This window comes from Prionailurus viverrinus, chromosome B1 (genome assembly GCF_022837055.1).
Source record: "Prionailurus viverrinus isolate Anna chromosome B1, UM_Priviv_1.0, whole genome shotgun sequence".
Lineage (NCBI taxonomy): Eukaryota > Metazoa > Chordata > Mammalia > Carnivora > Felidae > Prionailurus > Prionailurus viverrinus.
Window position 1 is genome coordinate 146708187 of NC_062564.1, and position 17181 is coordinate 146725367.

General features: G+C 39.7%; 1 protein-coding gene across 1 annotated transcript in view; it reads right to left on the minus strand.

Annotated features, from left to right (window-relative positions):
• The window catches only part of LOC125164498 (alpha-fetoprotein-like), a 49409-nt gene extending 34020 nt beyond the window's left edge, over window positions 1-15389 (minus strand). The window contains exons 1-5 of the mRNA XM_047857267.1: window positions 15305-15389; window positions 14111-14162; window positions 13829-13970; window positions 12063-12274; window positions 1898-2030 (exon numbers count right to left, since the gene is read on the minus strand). Coding sequence (XP_047713223.1) covers window positions 1898-2030; window positions 12063-12274; window positions 13829-13970; window positions 14111-14162; window positions 15305-15389 — 624 coding nt within the window. The remainder of the gene's footprint in view (window positions 1-1897; window positions 2031-12062; window positions 12275-13828; window positions 13971-14110; window positions 14163-15304) is intronic.
• Window positions 15390-17181: the final 1792 nt, after the last annotated feature.

The window sequence follows — 17181 nt, forward strand, 5'->3', positions numbered from 1 at the left end:
CCTGGGTGGCTCAGTCGGTTAAGCATCCGACTTTGGTTCAGGTCATGATCTCACGGTTTGTGAGTTTGAGCCTTGCATCGGGCTCTGTGCTGACAGCTCAGAGCCTGGAGCCTGCTTCAGTTTCTGTGTCTCCCTCCCTCTGTGTCCCTCCCCTGGTCGCACTCTGTCTCTCTCTTTCAAAAATAAATAAAACATTTAAAAATTAAAAAAAAAAAAACTTTGTAACTTAGAAGAGCAAGCATAAGTTACTTAAAAAAAAACAACTAAACTCCACAAAAAGTTCATTTTTTCAGAAATGCAAAGTAATGAGACATAAGACTGCACGATCTTTTATTTTTTGTTGTTTTTAATTAATATAATACCAAAAGAAAAAAAAAAGACTGTCCTGCTTAAAAATTCAGAATTGGCTTCTGAAGGCGTCACTAGGGGACAAATAGAAAAGGAGGTAAGAAATATACATATAAATAGCTTTAATGATAATAGCTATAATTATTGAGTACTTAGCATATGCCAGAACTCTTTAGATACATTATTTAATTTCTCACACCAGATAAATGATGAGGAGCTCCATAGGAAAAATAGGTGTAGAGGAATAGAGAAATAGGGGTTTGAGGAATATGAGATAAATTTGCACTGAGAAAATCAAAGGAAACAGAACAAAGTAGCACTGCATTTAGTCTTGAGGAATTCATCAAACGATTATCAAACTACTACTCATTTAAACACAACCTTTGGAAAAATCCATGTAGTGTCTTTTCTAGTAAAGACGGTTATTTTATGTTGAGATTTAGAACCTGTAATGAGCATGCATACAAAGTACTTTTATCATAGAACTAGTCAATGAAGGAGAAAAGGCCACATGGTTAAAATTAAGAGTGGTAAGATTGTATTGTCCAAAGATGGCTGCAGCAATATCTTCCGTCTGTGTTCCTCTTACAATGAGTCTTTGACAATCTGCTCCTCAAGAGGTACAGTATATATACTGTCCCCTTCAAACCGGTGAGGTGTTTCAACCAATAGACCATGATGGAAGTTATTTCTGAGGCTAGGTCATAAAAGGCCATACAACTTCTGCTTTATCCACTAGAATACTCATTCTTGAAGATTTGGGCCATTTGTAAGCAGTCCAGCTGCCCTGAGGCTACCATGCTGTGAGGAATCCCGAGCTAGCCAGGGCAGAGAGACCACCTGGAGAGGCCCTGAGATTATATGAAAAGAAAAAGGTGTTGAGCTAACTCCCAGAGTCCCCCAGAGTCCTAGATCTAGCCACTGTCTGACTACAACCACAAGAAAGATGAGCCAGAACAGCCCAGATGAGCCCTTCCCGAACTGAGCCCCAGAAATCATGAGAGAGAATAAAATGATTGTTGTTGTCTTGAGTCAATAAATGTTGGGGTGCTTTGTTATGCAACAATAGTAACTAGAATATTAAATATTTGTAATGAAGTAATGTCTATGCTAAATTATGCTTTCAGATTTTATTGACAATATGAATTGCCTACGTATCTTGTTAAAATGAAATCTTGGGGCGCCTGGGTGGCACAGTCGGTTAAGCGTCCGACTTCAGCCAGGTCACGATCTCGCGGTCCGTGAGTTCGAGCCCCGCGTCGGGCTCTGGGCTGATGGCTCAGAGCCTGGAGCCTGTTTCCGATTCTGTGTCTCCCTCTCTCTCTGCCCCCCCCCCCCCGTTCATGCTCTGTCTCTCTCTGTCCCAAAAATAAATAAACGTTGAAAAAAAAAATTAAAAAAAAAATAAAATGAAATCTTATTTAGTAGGTTTGGAGAAGAGCTTCAGGTTCTGCATTTCCAACAAGCTGCCAGGAGGTAGGTGTGATGCCAGTTCACAGTCCACCCTTTGCATAACAAGGCTCTAAATCACAATTGACAAATATTTTACCTTTATCTGGAAGCACTCAGTTTTGTTTTCTTCTTGGCAACATGACCGAATAGCTGTTTCATAGCAAGCAGACATGGTCAGAATAGTAGGTCCATACAAGAATGGATGCTTTCTAGATGTTTCATAAATGTACCTGTAATGTGGCAAACGCGGAGTTGTGAAATTTAGAATTCAAGGACATGTGCCAACACTGTCTCTTAAAAACTTAGGATTCATTTTATTTTGTTAACCCGAAACTTCTAGAATTTCGTGGTGAAAGAGATGAGGTAGCAGTATACATAAATGCATCACACGTTCACACACATCACTGTGGACAGATCCCTGTGAAGTTAGTCAGACATTCCCTGAATGCCCTTGAAGTGGCCAACTGTAACTACCAGGCTGGTGGGGAAAGAAAAAATAATGAAAACCTGTCGCTTCTATATAAGGAGTGGAAGGTAGAAAGTTCAATAGTCCAAACTGAATTGTAAATGCACAATTGTACAGCTGGTACAGGAGGATTACATTTAGGAGCTAGTGGTGGGGGTAGAGGAGTCTCTCAAGATCATCCAGAAGTTCTTTCTAGACGAGGAAAGTTAATGTCACTGCCCTCCAAGATGTGCCCCTCAATATTTGGGTTTGTTACTAAGTCCCCAGTTTTTATTTCCCTCTCAGGTTTATTCATTCTTCCTACTCATAGAGCCTGGGCTTCAGGTCTGCCTTTCACTTATAATTATATCTCCTATATGTGCAAAGTTTGTTCCAAATACCCCACAGACACGCATGCAAATATACTCGACAAGAGGACATTACAGGCAAAAACTGTCTCGAGGCTCACACAAATTCATTTTCCTGTTTGTACAGGGAGAGTCTTACTTCAGCCTCCCTTGCAGTTAGGTTGGGAACATGTAACTGAGTCCTGGATGATGAAATATGAATGAGTGTGCTCTACACCGCTTTGAGGTGTGGCTGTTAATGTCTTAGCACAGTTCCCCGTTTTCTCCTTTTCTGTCTCACAGTAACCGTGGAAACACACGCTCCAGATAATATAGAGATGGAAATGTCTTGCATTCTTGAGTTACCTCTTGGAGACGAATTGTCAGGGACTGAGCCAAGTTAGAGAGAGATGAGCTTCAAAGTGTCAGAGTAGCCAATTAAAACGAATTGAAGTAACACTTAAGACTTTAATCACTTATGAGGATAGTATGAGCAAGAGGTTAAACCGGAGAAAGTGCTGACTCCCCACCCTGTCCCCTTGTCCATTCCCGCCCACCCCCACCCCCACCCCATGGACCTGCACCAGTCAAGGATCAGGTAGATCATCACAGATGTGAGGATGGCTTACTCCTGAAGGAGTCCCAAACAAAAGGCCCCTGTGGTTTTAAGGACACTGGGGCAGGGGGGAAGGGGAAGGGAAAGGTCTGAGAGTTGGAAAACTCTGAATGCTGAGCTAACATGCACAAAATTCTCTCCAAGTTTCTCCCTTCATCTCCCCCCGCCCCCCCCCCCCCATTAGAAAGTCTCAATAGAGGCACCTGGGCTAGGAATGAAGCTAGGCACAAAAGTATGGCCAGTTTGGAGGGAGAAAGGGACTGAGTCCTTGACTGCGACTCCTTCAGTGGCTGAAATGTGTTTTGCCCCAATCTGGAATGGGAATGACAGCTTTACCCCATGAGGAATGTCATCTGTAATTGCCAGGCCTGAAAAAAATCATGCTCAGGATTCAGCCAGGAGCCAGACTCTTCAAGAGTCACCAAAGAGAACTACCGGATTTAGACTGTGATATGAACAAGAAATAAGTCTTTATTAAGTCAATATTTAGGATTTTAGGATTTATTTCTAAACATAGGATTTACTTGTGACCACCGAATAGCTTAGTCCATCCTGATTATCATAAAACTTAATAAAAGTTTAAGATGTAATGTCTATAAAGTAGGCATATGTCACCAGAAAAATGGTGACACCAGAAAACCAGGTTTTTAACATTAAAAGGATAATGGAGGAGATGATAGATAGAACAGGGACTTGGTTCATGTTTTAATTTCCTCCCGCCCCCAGTTCCTTGGATAACACATAAATCTTTATTCCTGCAACTTCTCTAACTCCAATTTCTTTTGGGATACCAGCTAAGGACACAGCTGCTGCAGCCATTGAAGTCAAACAACAAGTTGGTATTGTTGCCTTCCCTGAAATGATTGAAAAAAACAATTATATTTCATGACAAATGGCCAAGGAAATGCTTAAAATATTTGAAGAGAAATCCCCACGTGTTACCGGGTCTAGAAAACAAAATCACACCCAAGAAAGTGGCTAGAGTTTCTGGAGTCAGGGACTATATCCACATGTGACTGCATTAGAAGAGTATTTCTTGCTGCTTTCTGAAGTTTAGGGCCAGATTGAGAATCATGGCACCATAATGAAAGATGAGAGATTTTGCAGGAGACCTGAAGCACTAACCAAACAGAGGACTTATTTACAACGGATGTGTTTAGCAATCCTGTGGTAACATTTGCTTTTGGTTAAAAGTACAAAATCTTTTCTTGTTGGTGGAGGACCAAGATGGTGGCCATTAGAGTTGTTTACTAAATATTTCTAGTTCCCCTCCTTTCAGGCAAGTGGTAGGACTGTACATACCCAACCCCTCTGAAGTGAGGTATGACAATGTGACTTGCTGGTTAGTGATGTCTGAGTAGAAATGATGAGTATTTCTTCTAAACAAGCTTAAGAAACAGTGCATGATTTACTATCATCCCCTTCCCTTGACATAGGAATCAAAGAAGCAAGTGTTGGGTCTTTCTCAACCTAGGTCTCTAAGTGACTATGATAATCAGGCCTCCTACCAATCTACATTGGACAGATAGCATGAGTGAAGAAAAAAAAAAAGTTATATTGAGCTGCTGAAAATTAGAGATTGTTTGCTTGTTTGCTACCACACTAAATTTAGCCTATCCTTTTGCTCTTTAAAAACCTATAACAGAAAAAATCTTCTACAAACCATGGAGGGGGAGAAATAGGCCAAATAATAGAACTGAACATGATTCATTAGCAAGACTTAGAAAAGTAGGTGCGTGCTTGGCAAAACAAAAACAAAAACAGAAAACAAACAAACAAACAAATGCTCTTCATTCTCACCAAGGGGCTCTCAAGCCCTTGGAAGTTTAGTCAATAGATTTCTATCAGCAGAGTTTCTCAGGCCCAACTTGTAGAAACAGAAGAGCAGAACTGATATTATCAACATATACCGGGCCTCTCAACATAAGGCAAAATTCTTGATCAAAATGAAATTTCACCCAAGCCATTCAATACCTCTGCTCTCTACTGTGCATGCTAAATTAAGAGTTCATTACTATACTACAGTAACTTAGTTCCCTTGGAAGATATTCAATATGAGCCAATCTAATTTCAAATCTCCAAAGGCAAAGTTTAATTTAGTATAAGGAAAAGGTTTCTAATAATTACAGCCATTTACACAATGGAATGTCCCTATTGTAAGATAACATAGGGTCATGCTTGGTTGGAAGTTGGGTTCTATAGTCAGACATACAATGGAAGCTTACAATAATTAAAACTGTTATTGAAATTTTCTTAGATAATCCAAAGGTACAGTAACTATGGTTTTGTGTATCTGTATATTATATATACCTTTTGAAAAGTCTGAAAGAGCTGACTTTTCACTCCAGCTTTGATATATACGTTACTGTTTCCTTGGTTGAGAATTAAGTAAAGTTATTGCCTTATAATTAGGACAAAAGTAGTTAGAAAATTATTTTTCCCCTGAATATTCATAGTTGTCTGCACATAAGTAAAGATTATCATAGGAAGAGAGTTAAGATGACAGAGTAGTGGGGTGGGGGGGACCCTATGCTTGCCTTGTCCCTCAAACACAGCTAGATAAATATCATATCATTCTGAACACCCAGGAAATCGATCTGAGAACTAAGAGAACAAACTACACATCTAAAGAGAGAGAAATGACCACATTGTGGAAGGTAGAAGCTATGGAGAGTTGATTTGGGGGACAAAAGAGTTGTGGGTGCTGTGGAAGGGAGGGAACCCTGATCATGGACAGCAGAGAGAGAAAGAGAGAAAGCAGCATGCATGGGATTGCACAAGAAAAACACTTCCCCAAAATCATTGACTGGGAAAAAAAGAGAGGCTGATCATCACAGTTTTTGCAAGCAGTGGAGTTCAATGTCTGAAGTTTTAGAAGTCTGGGCCATCACCGGGTAGAGGCTGATAAGCTTTCCAGTGTTCCTGTGGAGGAGGGCAGAGGCGCTGGAGTGGACAGGGTGCTCTAAAGATCCTCTGGGCCACACTGGGAGAGAGAGTTCCCTTTTTTGGAGTGCATTTGGGAGAGGTGGCACTGCCTCTCAGGGGACAAAAGACATGGTGGGCACCATCGAGCAGCCCCATTAATCAGCATGGCAGCAGAGACACCTGCTGAGGGCAGCTAACACGGAAGTCAGCTTTTGGCATTGCTTCACCATAAACTCCAAGCCCCTGTGTGTTCATGAAACTACCCTTTTGGGACAAATTGACAGCAGCCACAGCACAAGACCCTCCCCCAGAGGATTAGCATGGGTCTGTGTCATGCCTGGTCCCTAAAATTTGGAATTTTGAAACCCAGTGCCCGAGATAAAACACAAGAGTACTATGCCACAAGGCAGGCAGTTGGCTCAGACGCAGACAGGCAGAATGCAAGGATCTGACGGAAGCCTGAAACACAACAGAGATTTTTCGCTCCTCTCTTGAGGGCTTCCCAAACAGCGGCAGGTGCAAACTCCCCAGTCCAGGATGAGAGAACTAGCTGATGCCATTTTTCCCCCCAGCCCATCAGCACCGACGGATTTCCATAAGCCTCCAGTGGAGACTGGAGCCACTTACCCCAAGCCCCACCCCACTGAGCCCTGTAGGTGCATCTTTACTAGGACAGGAGTGCCTGAGAACCAGTGCAACAAGACTCTCCCCCAGAAGACTAGCACAAACCTCCCACATGCACCAAGTCTATTGATCACAGAGTGCTACAAACTTCAGCTCTAGGGAAAATAGAATCCAGCCGTTTATAACAAGCACACCAAAACACACCTAGTTAAAACTCACCACACACTGGACAAGGTTCAAACGCTTCCCATTGCAGGCAAGGAGAAACTCTGCAGAGAACTTATCTGAGGGAAAGAGCAGCCAAAACATAACAGCAAAGTGCACAGGCATACGCCAAAAAAATCTTCCTGAAGTACCAAGGCCTATACAGTATATGACCTCGTCTTAATATAGCCATTACCCTCAGGAGCAGGAGATGCAACAGTATTTCCTAACACACAGAAGACAGAGTCTAGCAAAATGCCAAGACAGAGAAATTCATCCCAAAAGAAAGAACAGGAAGAGGTCACGGCCAGGAATCTAATCAAAACAGATATAAGTAATATTCCTGAATCAGAATTTAAAACAACACTCATAAGGATACTAGCTGGGCTTGAGAAAAGCATAGAAGACACTATGGAGTCCCTTACTGCAGAGATTAAAAAAAAAAACAAAACACTGGGGCGCCTGGGTGGCTCAGTCGGCTGAGCGTCCGACTTCAGCTTAGGTCACGATCTCGCAGTTCGTGGGTTCGAGCCCCGCGTGGGGCTCTGTGCTGACAGCTCAGAGCCTGGAGCCTGTTTCAGATTCTGTGTCTCCCTCTCTCTCTGACCCTCCCCCATTCATGCTCTATCTCTCTCTGTCTCAAAAATAAATAAACGTTAAAAAAATTAAAAAAAAACACCTAAAAACTACTCAGGCTGAAATAAAAAAATGCCATAACTGAGATGAAAAACCTACTGAATGTATTGACAACAAGGATGGAAGAATCAGACTACTGATTATATTACTAATTAATAATATAGAAGATAAGATTATGGAAAATAATGAAGCTGAAAAGAAGAAGGAAAGAAAAACATTAGATCATGAAAGTAGACTTAGGGAACTTAGTGACTCCATAAAGTATAATAACATTCTTGTCACAGGAGTCCCAGAAGAAGAGAGGGGGAAGTGGGCAGAAGGTTTGTTTGAGGAAATTATAGCTGAAAACTTCCTTAATCTGGGGAAGGAAACAGACATCCAAATCCAGGAGAGAACTCCCATCAAAATCAACAAAAGCTGTTCAACACCAAGACATATCATAGTGAAATTTGCAAAATGCAGAGATAGGAATCCTGAAAGCAGCTAGGGAAAAACAAATTCTTAGCCTACAAGGCAAGACAAATAAGGTTTGTATCAGATATCTCCACAGAAACTTGGCAGACCAAAAGGGAGTGGCATGATACATTCAATGGGAAAAAAATGTAGCCAAGAATATTTTATCCAACAAGGCTGTCATTCAGAATGGAAGGAGAGATAAAGAATTTCCCAGACAAACAAAAACTAAAGGAGTTTGTGACCACTACACCAGCCCTGCAAAAAATATTGAAGGGGACTCTGAGTAGGAAAGAAAGACCAAAAGACTAGAAAGAAACCAAGAAAATCTCCAGAAACACTGGCTTTACAGATAATACAATGGCACTAAATTAATATCTATCAATAATCACTCTGAATGTAAATGAACTAAATGTGCCAATCATAAGACATAGGTTATTAGAATGGATAAAAATAATAATACCCATCTGTATGTTGCCTATAAAACACTCATTTTAGACCTAAAGACACTTGCATATTGAAAACGAGGGTATGGAGAACCATTTATTATGCTAATGGATGTCAAAAGAAAGCCAGAGTAGCTGTAGCTATATCAGGCAAACTAGATTTTATTTTTTAAATATTTTTCAAGTTTGCTTGCTTTGAGAGGGGGGAGGGGCAGAGAGAAAGGGAGAGAGGACCCTAAGCAGGTGCCAAACTCAGCGCAGAGCCTGACACGGGGCTCAATCTCATCACCGTAAAATCATGACCTGAGCCAAAATCAAGAGTTGGGTGCTTAAACCAAGCCACCTAGGTGCCCCCAAACAAACTAGATTTCAAACCAAAGACTACAGCAAGAGGTAAAGAAGGGCACTATAACATAATTAAGGGGTCTATCCAACAAGAAGATCTAAAAAGTGTAAATATTTATGTCCCCAACTTGATAACACCAAATATATAAATCAGCTAATAACAAACATGAAGAAACTCATTGATAATAATACAATAATAGTAGGGGTCTTTAATACCCCACTTACAACAACGACAGATCATCTAAGCAGAAAATCAACAAAGAAACAATGGCTTTGAATGACACAGTGGACCAGATAGATATAATAGATACATTCAGAATATTTCATCCTAAAGCAACAGGATACACATTCTTTTCTCCTTTTTTAAGTTTATTTATTTGTTTTGAGAGAGAGAGAGAGTGCAACACATGACTGTTGGGTGGGAGGGTGGGAGGGGCAAAGCAAAAGGAAGAGAGAGAATCCAAAGCAGATTCTGCACTGATGCACACAACTGTGAGATCATGACCAGAGCCGAAATCAAGACTCAAACACTGGACTGACTGAGCCACCCTGGTGCCCCAGAATACACATTCTGTTCAAGTGCACATGGAACATTCTCCTGAATAGATCACATACTGGGTCACAAATCAGGCTTCAATAACAACTAAAAGACTGAGGTCATACCATGCATATTTTCAGACCGCAATGCTATGAAACTTGAAGTCACCCACAAGAAAAATTTGGAAAGACCACAAATAATGGAGGTTAAAGAACCTACTACTGAAGAATGAATGAGTTAACCAGGAAATCAAAGAAATAAAAAACACATGGAAGCAAATATCTCTGGAGGAAAGGGAACAAAAGCAAGAATAAACTATTGGGATCTCCTTAAGATAAAAAGCTTCTGCATAGCAAAAGAAACAACAAAACTAAAAGGCAGCCTACAGAATAGGAGAAGATATTTTCAAATGACATATCTGATAAATTGGTTAGTATCCAAAATTTGTAAAGAACTTATCAAACTCAATACCCAAAAAACAAATAATCCAATTAAAAAATGAGCAGAACATGAATAGACATTTTTCCAAAGAATACATACAGATGGCTAACGGACACCTGAAAAAGATGCTCAACATCGCTCATCTTCAGGGAAATACAAATCCAAACCATGAGAGATACTACCTCATACCTGTGAGAATGGCTAAAATTAACAACACAGGAAACAACAGATGTTGGGAGGATGCAGGGAAAGGGGAACTTCTTACACTGTTGGTGGGACTGCAAATTGGTACAGCCACTCTGGAAAACAGTATGGATGTCACTCAAAAAGTTAAAATTCGAACTACCCTACAATCCAGCAATTGCCCTACTAGGTATTTACTCAACATATACAAAATAGTGATTAAAAGGACCACATGTACCCTGATGTTTAAAATAACATTATCAACAATAGCTAAACTATAAAAAGAGCCCAAATGTCCATCAACTGGTGAATGGATAAAGAAGATGCGGTATATATATATATATATATATATATGTGTGTGTGTGTGTGTGTGTGTGAGCTACTCACACACACACACACACACACACATATATATAAATATATATGAAGATTACTCAGCCATAAAAAAATGAAATCTTGCCATTTGCAACAATGTGGATGGAGCTAGAGTTTATTATGCTAAGCAAAATAAGTCAGTCAGAGAAAGATTTCACTCATATGTGAATTCAAGAAAGAAAACACATGAACAAAGGGTAGGTGGGGGAAAGGAGAGGAAAGCAAACCATAAGAGACTCTTAAATATACAGAACAAACTGAGGGTTGCTAGAGGGGAGGGGGGCAGGGGAATGGGCTAAATGGGTGATGGATATTAAGGAGGCATTTTTTGTGATGAACTCTGGATGTTATATGTAAATGATGAATCACTAAATACTACTCCTGAAACCAATATTACATTGCATGTTAACTAGAATTGAATAAAAACTTGCAAAAAAAAAAAAGATTAACATATAACATAACTCAACATTGATTTCATTGTAAATTCTCAAGAAGAGACTAGATTCACTGCCTGAGTATTGGTCAGACTCCGTAATCTCTGAATGTTCAACTCAAACCTGATTTTAGACTTCTCCTTAGAGTGGAGGAACTACAAATAAATAGGTAGCTGTGTCCTATTTTGGTTCCCATTTGGTTTCCCCTGAAGTCAGATGAGTTGCAACCTGCCCAACCCCTTGTTCCTTAGTCCTTTCTACCTAAGTAGCTGGGGCCAATTAATTTCCTTTTGAAGGCTCAGTAATCTCTGGGGGCAATTCTGCCCTTATATGGGTGAATTAAAGGAGTTTGTATTATTCAGCATCAAATCATCCTGTCTGCTCGTTTATCTGTGGTCTAAAATTTTATGTCTAAAATCTGAAATAAAATCACTACTATGCTCCTTGCAGTCTAGAATCAGCAATCAGACCTTTGCCTTATTCCCATTGTCTGAACCTATCTTGATAAGATGGCCAAAACTTCATTCCTTGAGAACTGAAGCTTTGTGTTTCTCTTGTCATTTCTATCTCTCTAGGCATTGGTTACCTGCCTCTAAACCCCAGTCACTTGCTCACACCACACATACATAGACCTCTATGCTCACGAGAAGAAAAAATGACCTTGCCTACCCATTTGCTATAATGCTATTCACTCCAGGTGGGAATTGTAGAATCAGACTTTATGAATAGAAAAGCATCTCTGTCTAATCTGCAATTGTCACTTATTCCTAGGTTCCATATGAAAGGCTCTTTCCATGCCTATCAGGTACCCTCTCTGCTATCCCTTGATGAATCTCCCAAATCCCAGCCTCTTGCCAGAGCTATTACCTGCTCTCTGTCCCCAGTACTCTCTGTTTATTATGCTTGGCCTGATTGCTATACCTTGTAACATCATTTACAACTGGTCTGACTAATCTAACCAATAAGGAGGTGGGTTCTTTACATTGTCCTAGTCATTTTTAAAATTTAGTTAAACATTTTTTTCATCCTAGTCATTTTTAATGCCTCTATACACAGACCTGTATATTCATTAAGACTGTAATTGTCATTCTGAGGGAGAAAAATATATATTGTAGCTCAAACCTTTACTTCAATTCCATGTAATAAAGCAGTGTGTTCTCAGAGCCCATATATTAAAAAAAAAAAAAAAATCTGTGTTCAAAATGGAAAACACTCTTCTTCAGAGAGTATGGCAAGGAGAAATGACTTACCTCTCCTTCACTGATGCTTGATTCTCTTTGTCTACCTCGCAGATCTGCTCAAGATTTGGAATTTGGAATACATCGCTATATTCTGTGTCATCTTTTTTGTATAATAGGAAGCACTTGAGTCTTGCTTTGTTATTTACATTGCAACAGTCAGAAAACTCCTGTTTGTCAGCCATTCCTTGGTTGTTACAAACATGCTCTAGGAAGGTAGTCATCTGTAGGAGGAATAATAATAATTTAAAGGTGAAAAATGTATGATCTACATCCCTAACCACAGGAAAGTTAAAGAATTATTTCAGGAAAAGACCACTGAGGGGCGCCTGGGTGGCGCAGTCGGTTAAGCGTCCGACTTCAGCCAGGTCACGATCTCGCAGGTCTGTGAGTTCGAGCCCCGCGTCAGGCTCTGGGCTGATGGCTCAGAGCCTGGAGCCTGTTTCCGATTCTGTGTCTCCCTCTCTCTCTGCCCCTTGCCTGTTCATGCTCTGTCTCTCTCTGTCCCAAAAATAAATAAACGTTGAAAAAAAAGAAAAGACCACTGAGTGTACAACTTGTATTTAACAGTCCCTGGACATAGCTCTTTAGAGCAAAAGCTTTTAGATTTTGAAGTCTAAACTCCCACATGCTGACATGGGCCCAAAGGAATTCATCACTCTCTCCTTTCCTATGTAATTGCTTCATTTTCATATAGTTGTTAAGAGGTATTAAACACAAGCCAAAATTACAGAGCCTAACAAAGTTCAGGTATTTTTTTATGAGAACTATCCACCAAGAAATAGATGGTAATTTGCTTTCCTTGCTTCCTAATTGTTTTCAGTTTGGTTTCCATGGGAAGTTATTTTAAGAATGCAACTCTGAGGCAGTGTGTATTCAATGTCAAATATTCAAATGAAAATGTGATAATTTAGTTAGTTTTCAAATACCTTTGAGTGGCAGTAAATGTGTGGGATGCTGTAAACCTCAAAAGACATATATTTCTAGATTTGGGGGAAAAGGGCAAAAAAAAAGGCCATCTTTTGAAGTAGAAATAAGAAGTAATCACTATAAAGTAAGTGAGACTAGTCATTGGCAGAAGCATTTCATTTAAAATGTGTTTCTCACAAGACTGATAATTTTTCTGTCTACTTAGAGTCTAGTAAAAGATAGGTGAGTTTTAGCTCCAAGAAGATGGACTTAAAAATAAAAACCTCCCAAGAAATAAGAAAACCACTGACTTGTAGTTTAAAGTGTTTGGCATGAGGTAAGTGATCCATAAAATCTGTAGATTGTACAAATATGTTGTTAGTGTTTATCAAGAATTCACTAATTACAAGACAGACATACTTTATGAGATAGTAATAGTCCCCAAGATTTCCTACTAACTGGTAAAAGGAGCCTTTAATAATATTCACCTCTTTCTTCTTTTTCATATTCTCTTAGAAACTTTTTTAAATTAGTACTTTGATTTCCCAGTTACCTTTATATAAGGATGTTAGACAATAGTATTCTAGAGGCAGAAGAACAACCAACTTAAATGAACAAATTGGCATTTTAGGTCATAATAGTCGCTTGAGTGTTTTGTTCTCTGAGTCTGACCTCCCAGCAATGAAATGAAAAACTGTAGGTTTATAAACCTATAAAATTTACATTTTGAGTGTGATTCACGTACACATCGCTGCCTTAAACCCCCCTACCTAATTGTTCAGCACCCCACCTCATAACAACACCTTCTGGGTGGAATTTCGGTCTAAAAAAAAGGGGGGAGAGAGAAAGACAGAACACGATTCACCTACCAACTGGTGAGAGCATTCAGACGGTGATTCCTGTGGCTTGAGGACCTTGCACTTCTCTGCACGATCTACCAGCTCTTCAACTATGGTTTGTACTTCTTGGTAAGTTGATTTCTGAAGAAACTGAGCAACCATAATGCTAGTGCTGAAACATAACACTTGTGAGAGTGCTAAAGATAGAATCAAAACTCTTCCCCCATCGTTGTGAGATCACTGCCCCCTCCTCCCTCCAGAATAAGTATGATTTCAAATTTCAGACAAAAGAATATCGATAATACAACTCACATGTCTCTTAAGTTCTCTTGCAGATAATTCTGGCTATTAGTGTGGTTCAAGGCTGAAGAAAAATGAGATTTTATTTGCATAAGAGGATATTTTCAAAATTGAAATCTCCCTGTATAATTCTGAAATGTATACTTTTTCACTTATAAATTTCCAGGTCAATTTCATTTGCCCTCAAAAATTAAAACAAGTTACCAGAATTTATATTCACTTGTGTTTAAACTGAATTCTGTGAATAACTTATTTCTGTTCAAATATATTGTGTACTCAAAATCTGTCATTGGCCTCCCATTAAGTTGCATGTACTTGTGTTGACACACTTGAATTAATTAATGTGATTTGGTTATTTAACTCTTTATATTAGAAGTTACTAGAACATCCAAGGAATGCTAAGAAAATTAAGGTTTAACATTGGTAACAAACATACACACATTAGCACTTTGACAAGATTCATTTGGCAAAGACATTATCTCACCCATTTTGGATTTACTCATCAACTTTATCTTTCTTATCACCTCCACTCACCACACACACACACACACACACACACACGTTCTCTATTGAAAACAATACCTTCTGCTTATACTAATAGCTCCTAAAGAGCTTAGCAGCTACCTGTTAAATAAAGAAATCATTGTTATTTACTTGCCCTGTTAATATAGAGAAATGTTCTGGAGTCAGTTACTCTGAGTTCAACTTCTAGCTCTAATACTGACTGTGGCCTTGGAAAAATTACTTAAGCTCTCAAAGTTGCTGCTTCTCCATCTACAAAATGTAAGTAAACTCTACCGCATTGGATGTTTGTTAGGATTAAATGGAAACATGTGTGACGCACCAAGCACAGTGCCTGCCACAGAATAGGTACTGAAGAAGATAGATCGTAATATTATTCCTGCTACTATAAATACAATTACTTTATCCAAAATCATTTATCCGATTTCAAATACAAGTTTGAAATGGATCATTCCATCACCAAGAATGGAAGTAAGACTAAAACGAGATCTTCCTGTGTGTGTTGCCTCATTATGTTAGTTCTCTTTCTGCATCCATTCTACAAATTAATTTCTAGCCATTCCAATGACTCTATTGACAATGATGAGCACTGAGAAAGATAAACCTTTCCATACATATTTAAGTAGTTGCTATGCCTTTACTTCCTGGCACATGGGATATATAGAATGTAAATAGGATCCCTACCTGCAGCTAGTAAACTTCTCTGTAGAGTTTGGCATTGAACGTAGCTGAAGAAAACAAGAAAACATATGGGTCTAAGATTCTTCATTATTTTAGATGAAACTTTAAAGTAGGTGCTCTATCACCTGAAAAAAAATGAAGAATCTTTTTATACTCTTTTCAAGTAATTACTATTAATAATTAACCTTTTCCTGGTGAATATTTTTTCCAGGCCAGTATGACCCTGATAAAATTTAAGAATCTCATGACAATGAAGAAATATTGTTAATTGATGGCATTCATTAATGAATACTGGATTTTAAAATCAGTCATGTGAATCTACTTGTTTTTTCAAGATTATACCATGTAGGCCTTGTAATAATCAATATGCGCCTTTGGTAAATATCTCATTTCCTGGAAATGCTTGTTGACATGTACAAAGTTCTGAAGTGGCAGGAGGAAAGTAAACATGAACTACAACAGATTCAAATAAATGGCTAAAGCCCTGATTCCAGTGCTGGGCACATTTTCAAGTCCCTGGTGAGAGTGGGAAACATAGGCCTCGGAAGCAAACCCAAGGAAATGGGACCTAATTTACTGAGTGCTTATTGTGAATCTGGTGCTTTATATGACTGTATTTAGATAACACTTTTCTTGTTTCTTGAAGAAGACATTAAGACTGAGGATCATACGGGCCTGCCCACCATACTTGGTAGCCAGCTAAAAGTGGCACCTGGGAGCCTCAAGTTCTGGAGAAGGCCAGCAACACATTGTGCAGTCTGTCTAAAGACCATGAAGCTGCTGACAGCACTGGTGAGAGTGAACCAAGACAACAACATGGACAAGCTCTTGGCCCAGTGGCTGTATGAGATTGAGAGCATCACGAAACTCAAGGTATCTTGAAACTCAAGTACTACGTGGAGCTGCTGGACCAATGAAGCCATCAGGATGCAAATGTGCAGATGAAGTGCATCCTTGTGCTAAAAATGCACTATGAGAAATGGGAGTTGGCAATGAAATAGGGCCTTTTCTTCCATCAATTCAAGGAATGAATTTTTTTGATGACCTAGGACAGGCAACCAGAAATCACTTTCTAGTGTATGCTGCTCTTGAGGCTTATATCTGAGGCAGACACAGAGGACTTAGATTTGCCCTGACAAATTGGGGTTTGCTCATGGGATTGGGAAGCCAGCCAAAAGCAGCACCTGGGAGCCTTGAGTCCTGGAGAAGACTAGGAACACATCATGCAGCCTGTCTATAAGGTACAGGTGGAGGGGTCTGGACTGGTTTTCAAGGACACGGCTTGGCAGACTGCAGGAATATCCTTCACTAAGAGATACCTGGGAGCCCTGATTACTGGCAGAGCAGACAAATCTGGAAGCCTTGCAAGAACCGACTCCAGCCTGCTAACCATGGTATCCTCAATAAGAGACACCAGAAATCTGGTTTGTTACAGAAGCCTGGGACTTCAGAAAACAGGCAGACTTAGAGAACTTGGATTTCCCTGCCATGTTGGAAGCAGGAAGAAATAGAAAATTTGAACAGACCAATTATCAAGAATGAAGTTGAATCAATAACCAAAATCTCCCAACAAACAAAAGCCCAGAGCCAGATGGCTTCACAGGCAAATTCTACCAAACATTTAAAGAAGATTGGGGGCGCCTGGGTGACCCAGTCGGTTGGGTGTCCGACTTTGGCTCAGGTCATGATCTCACTGTTCATGAGTTCAAGCCCCGCATCAGGCTCTGTGCTGACAGCTCAGAGCCTGGAGCCTGCTTCGTATCCTGTGTCTCCCATTCTCTCTGCCCCTCCCCCACTCATGCTCTGTTTCTCTCTGTCTCAAAACTAAATAAACATAAAGAAGAATTAATACCTACCCTCTTCAAACTACTTCAAAAAAT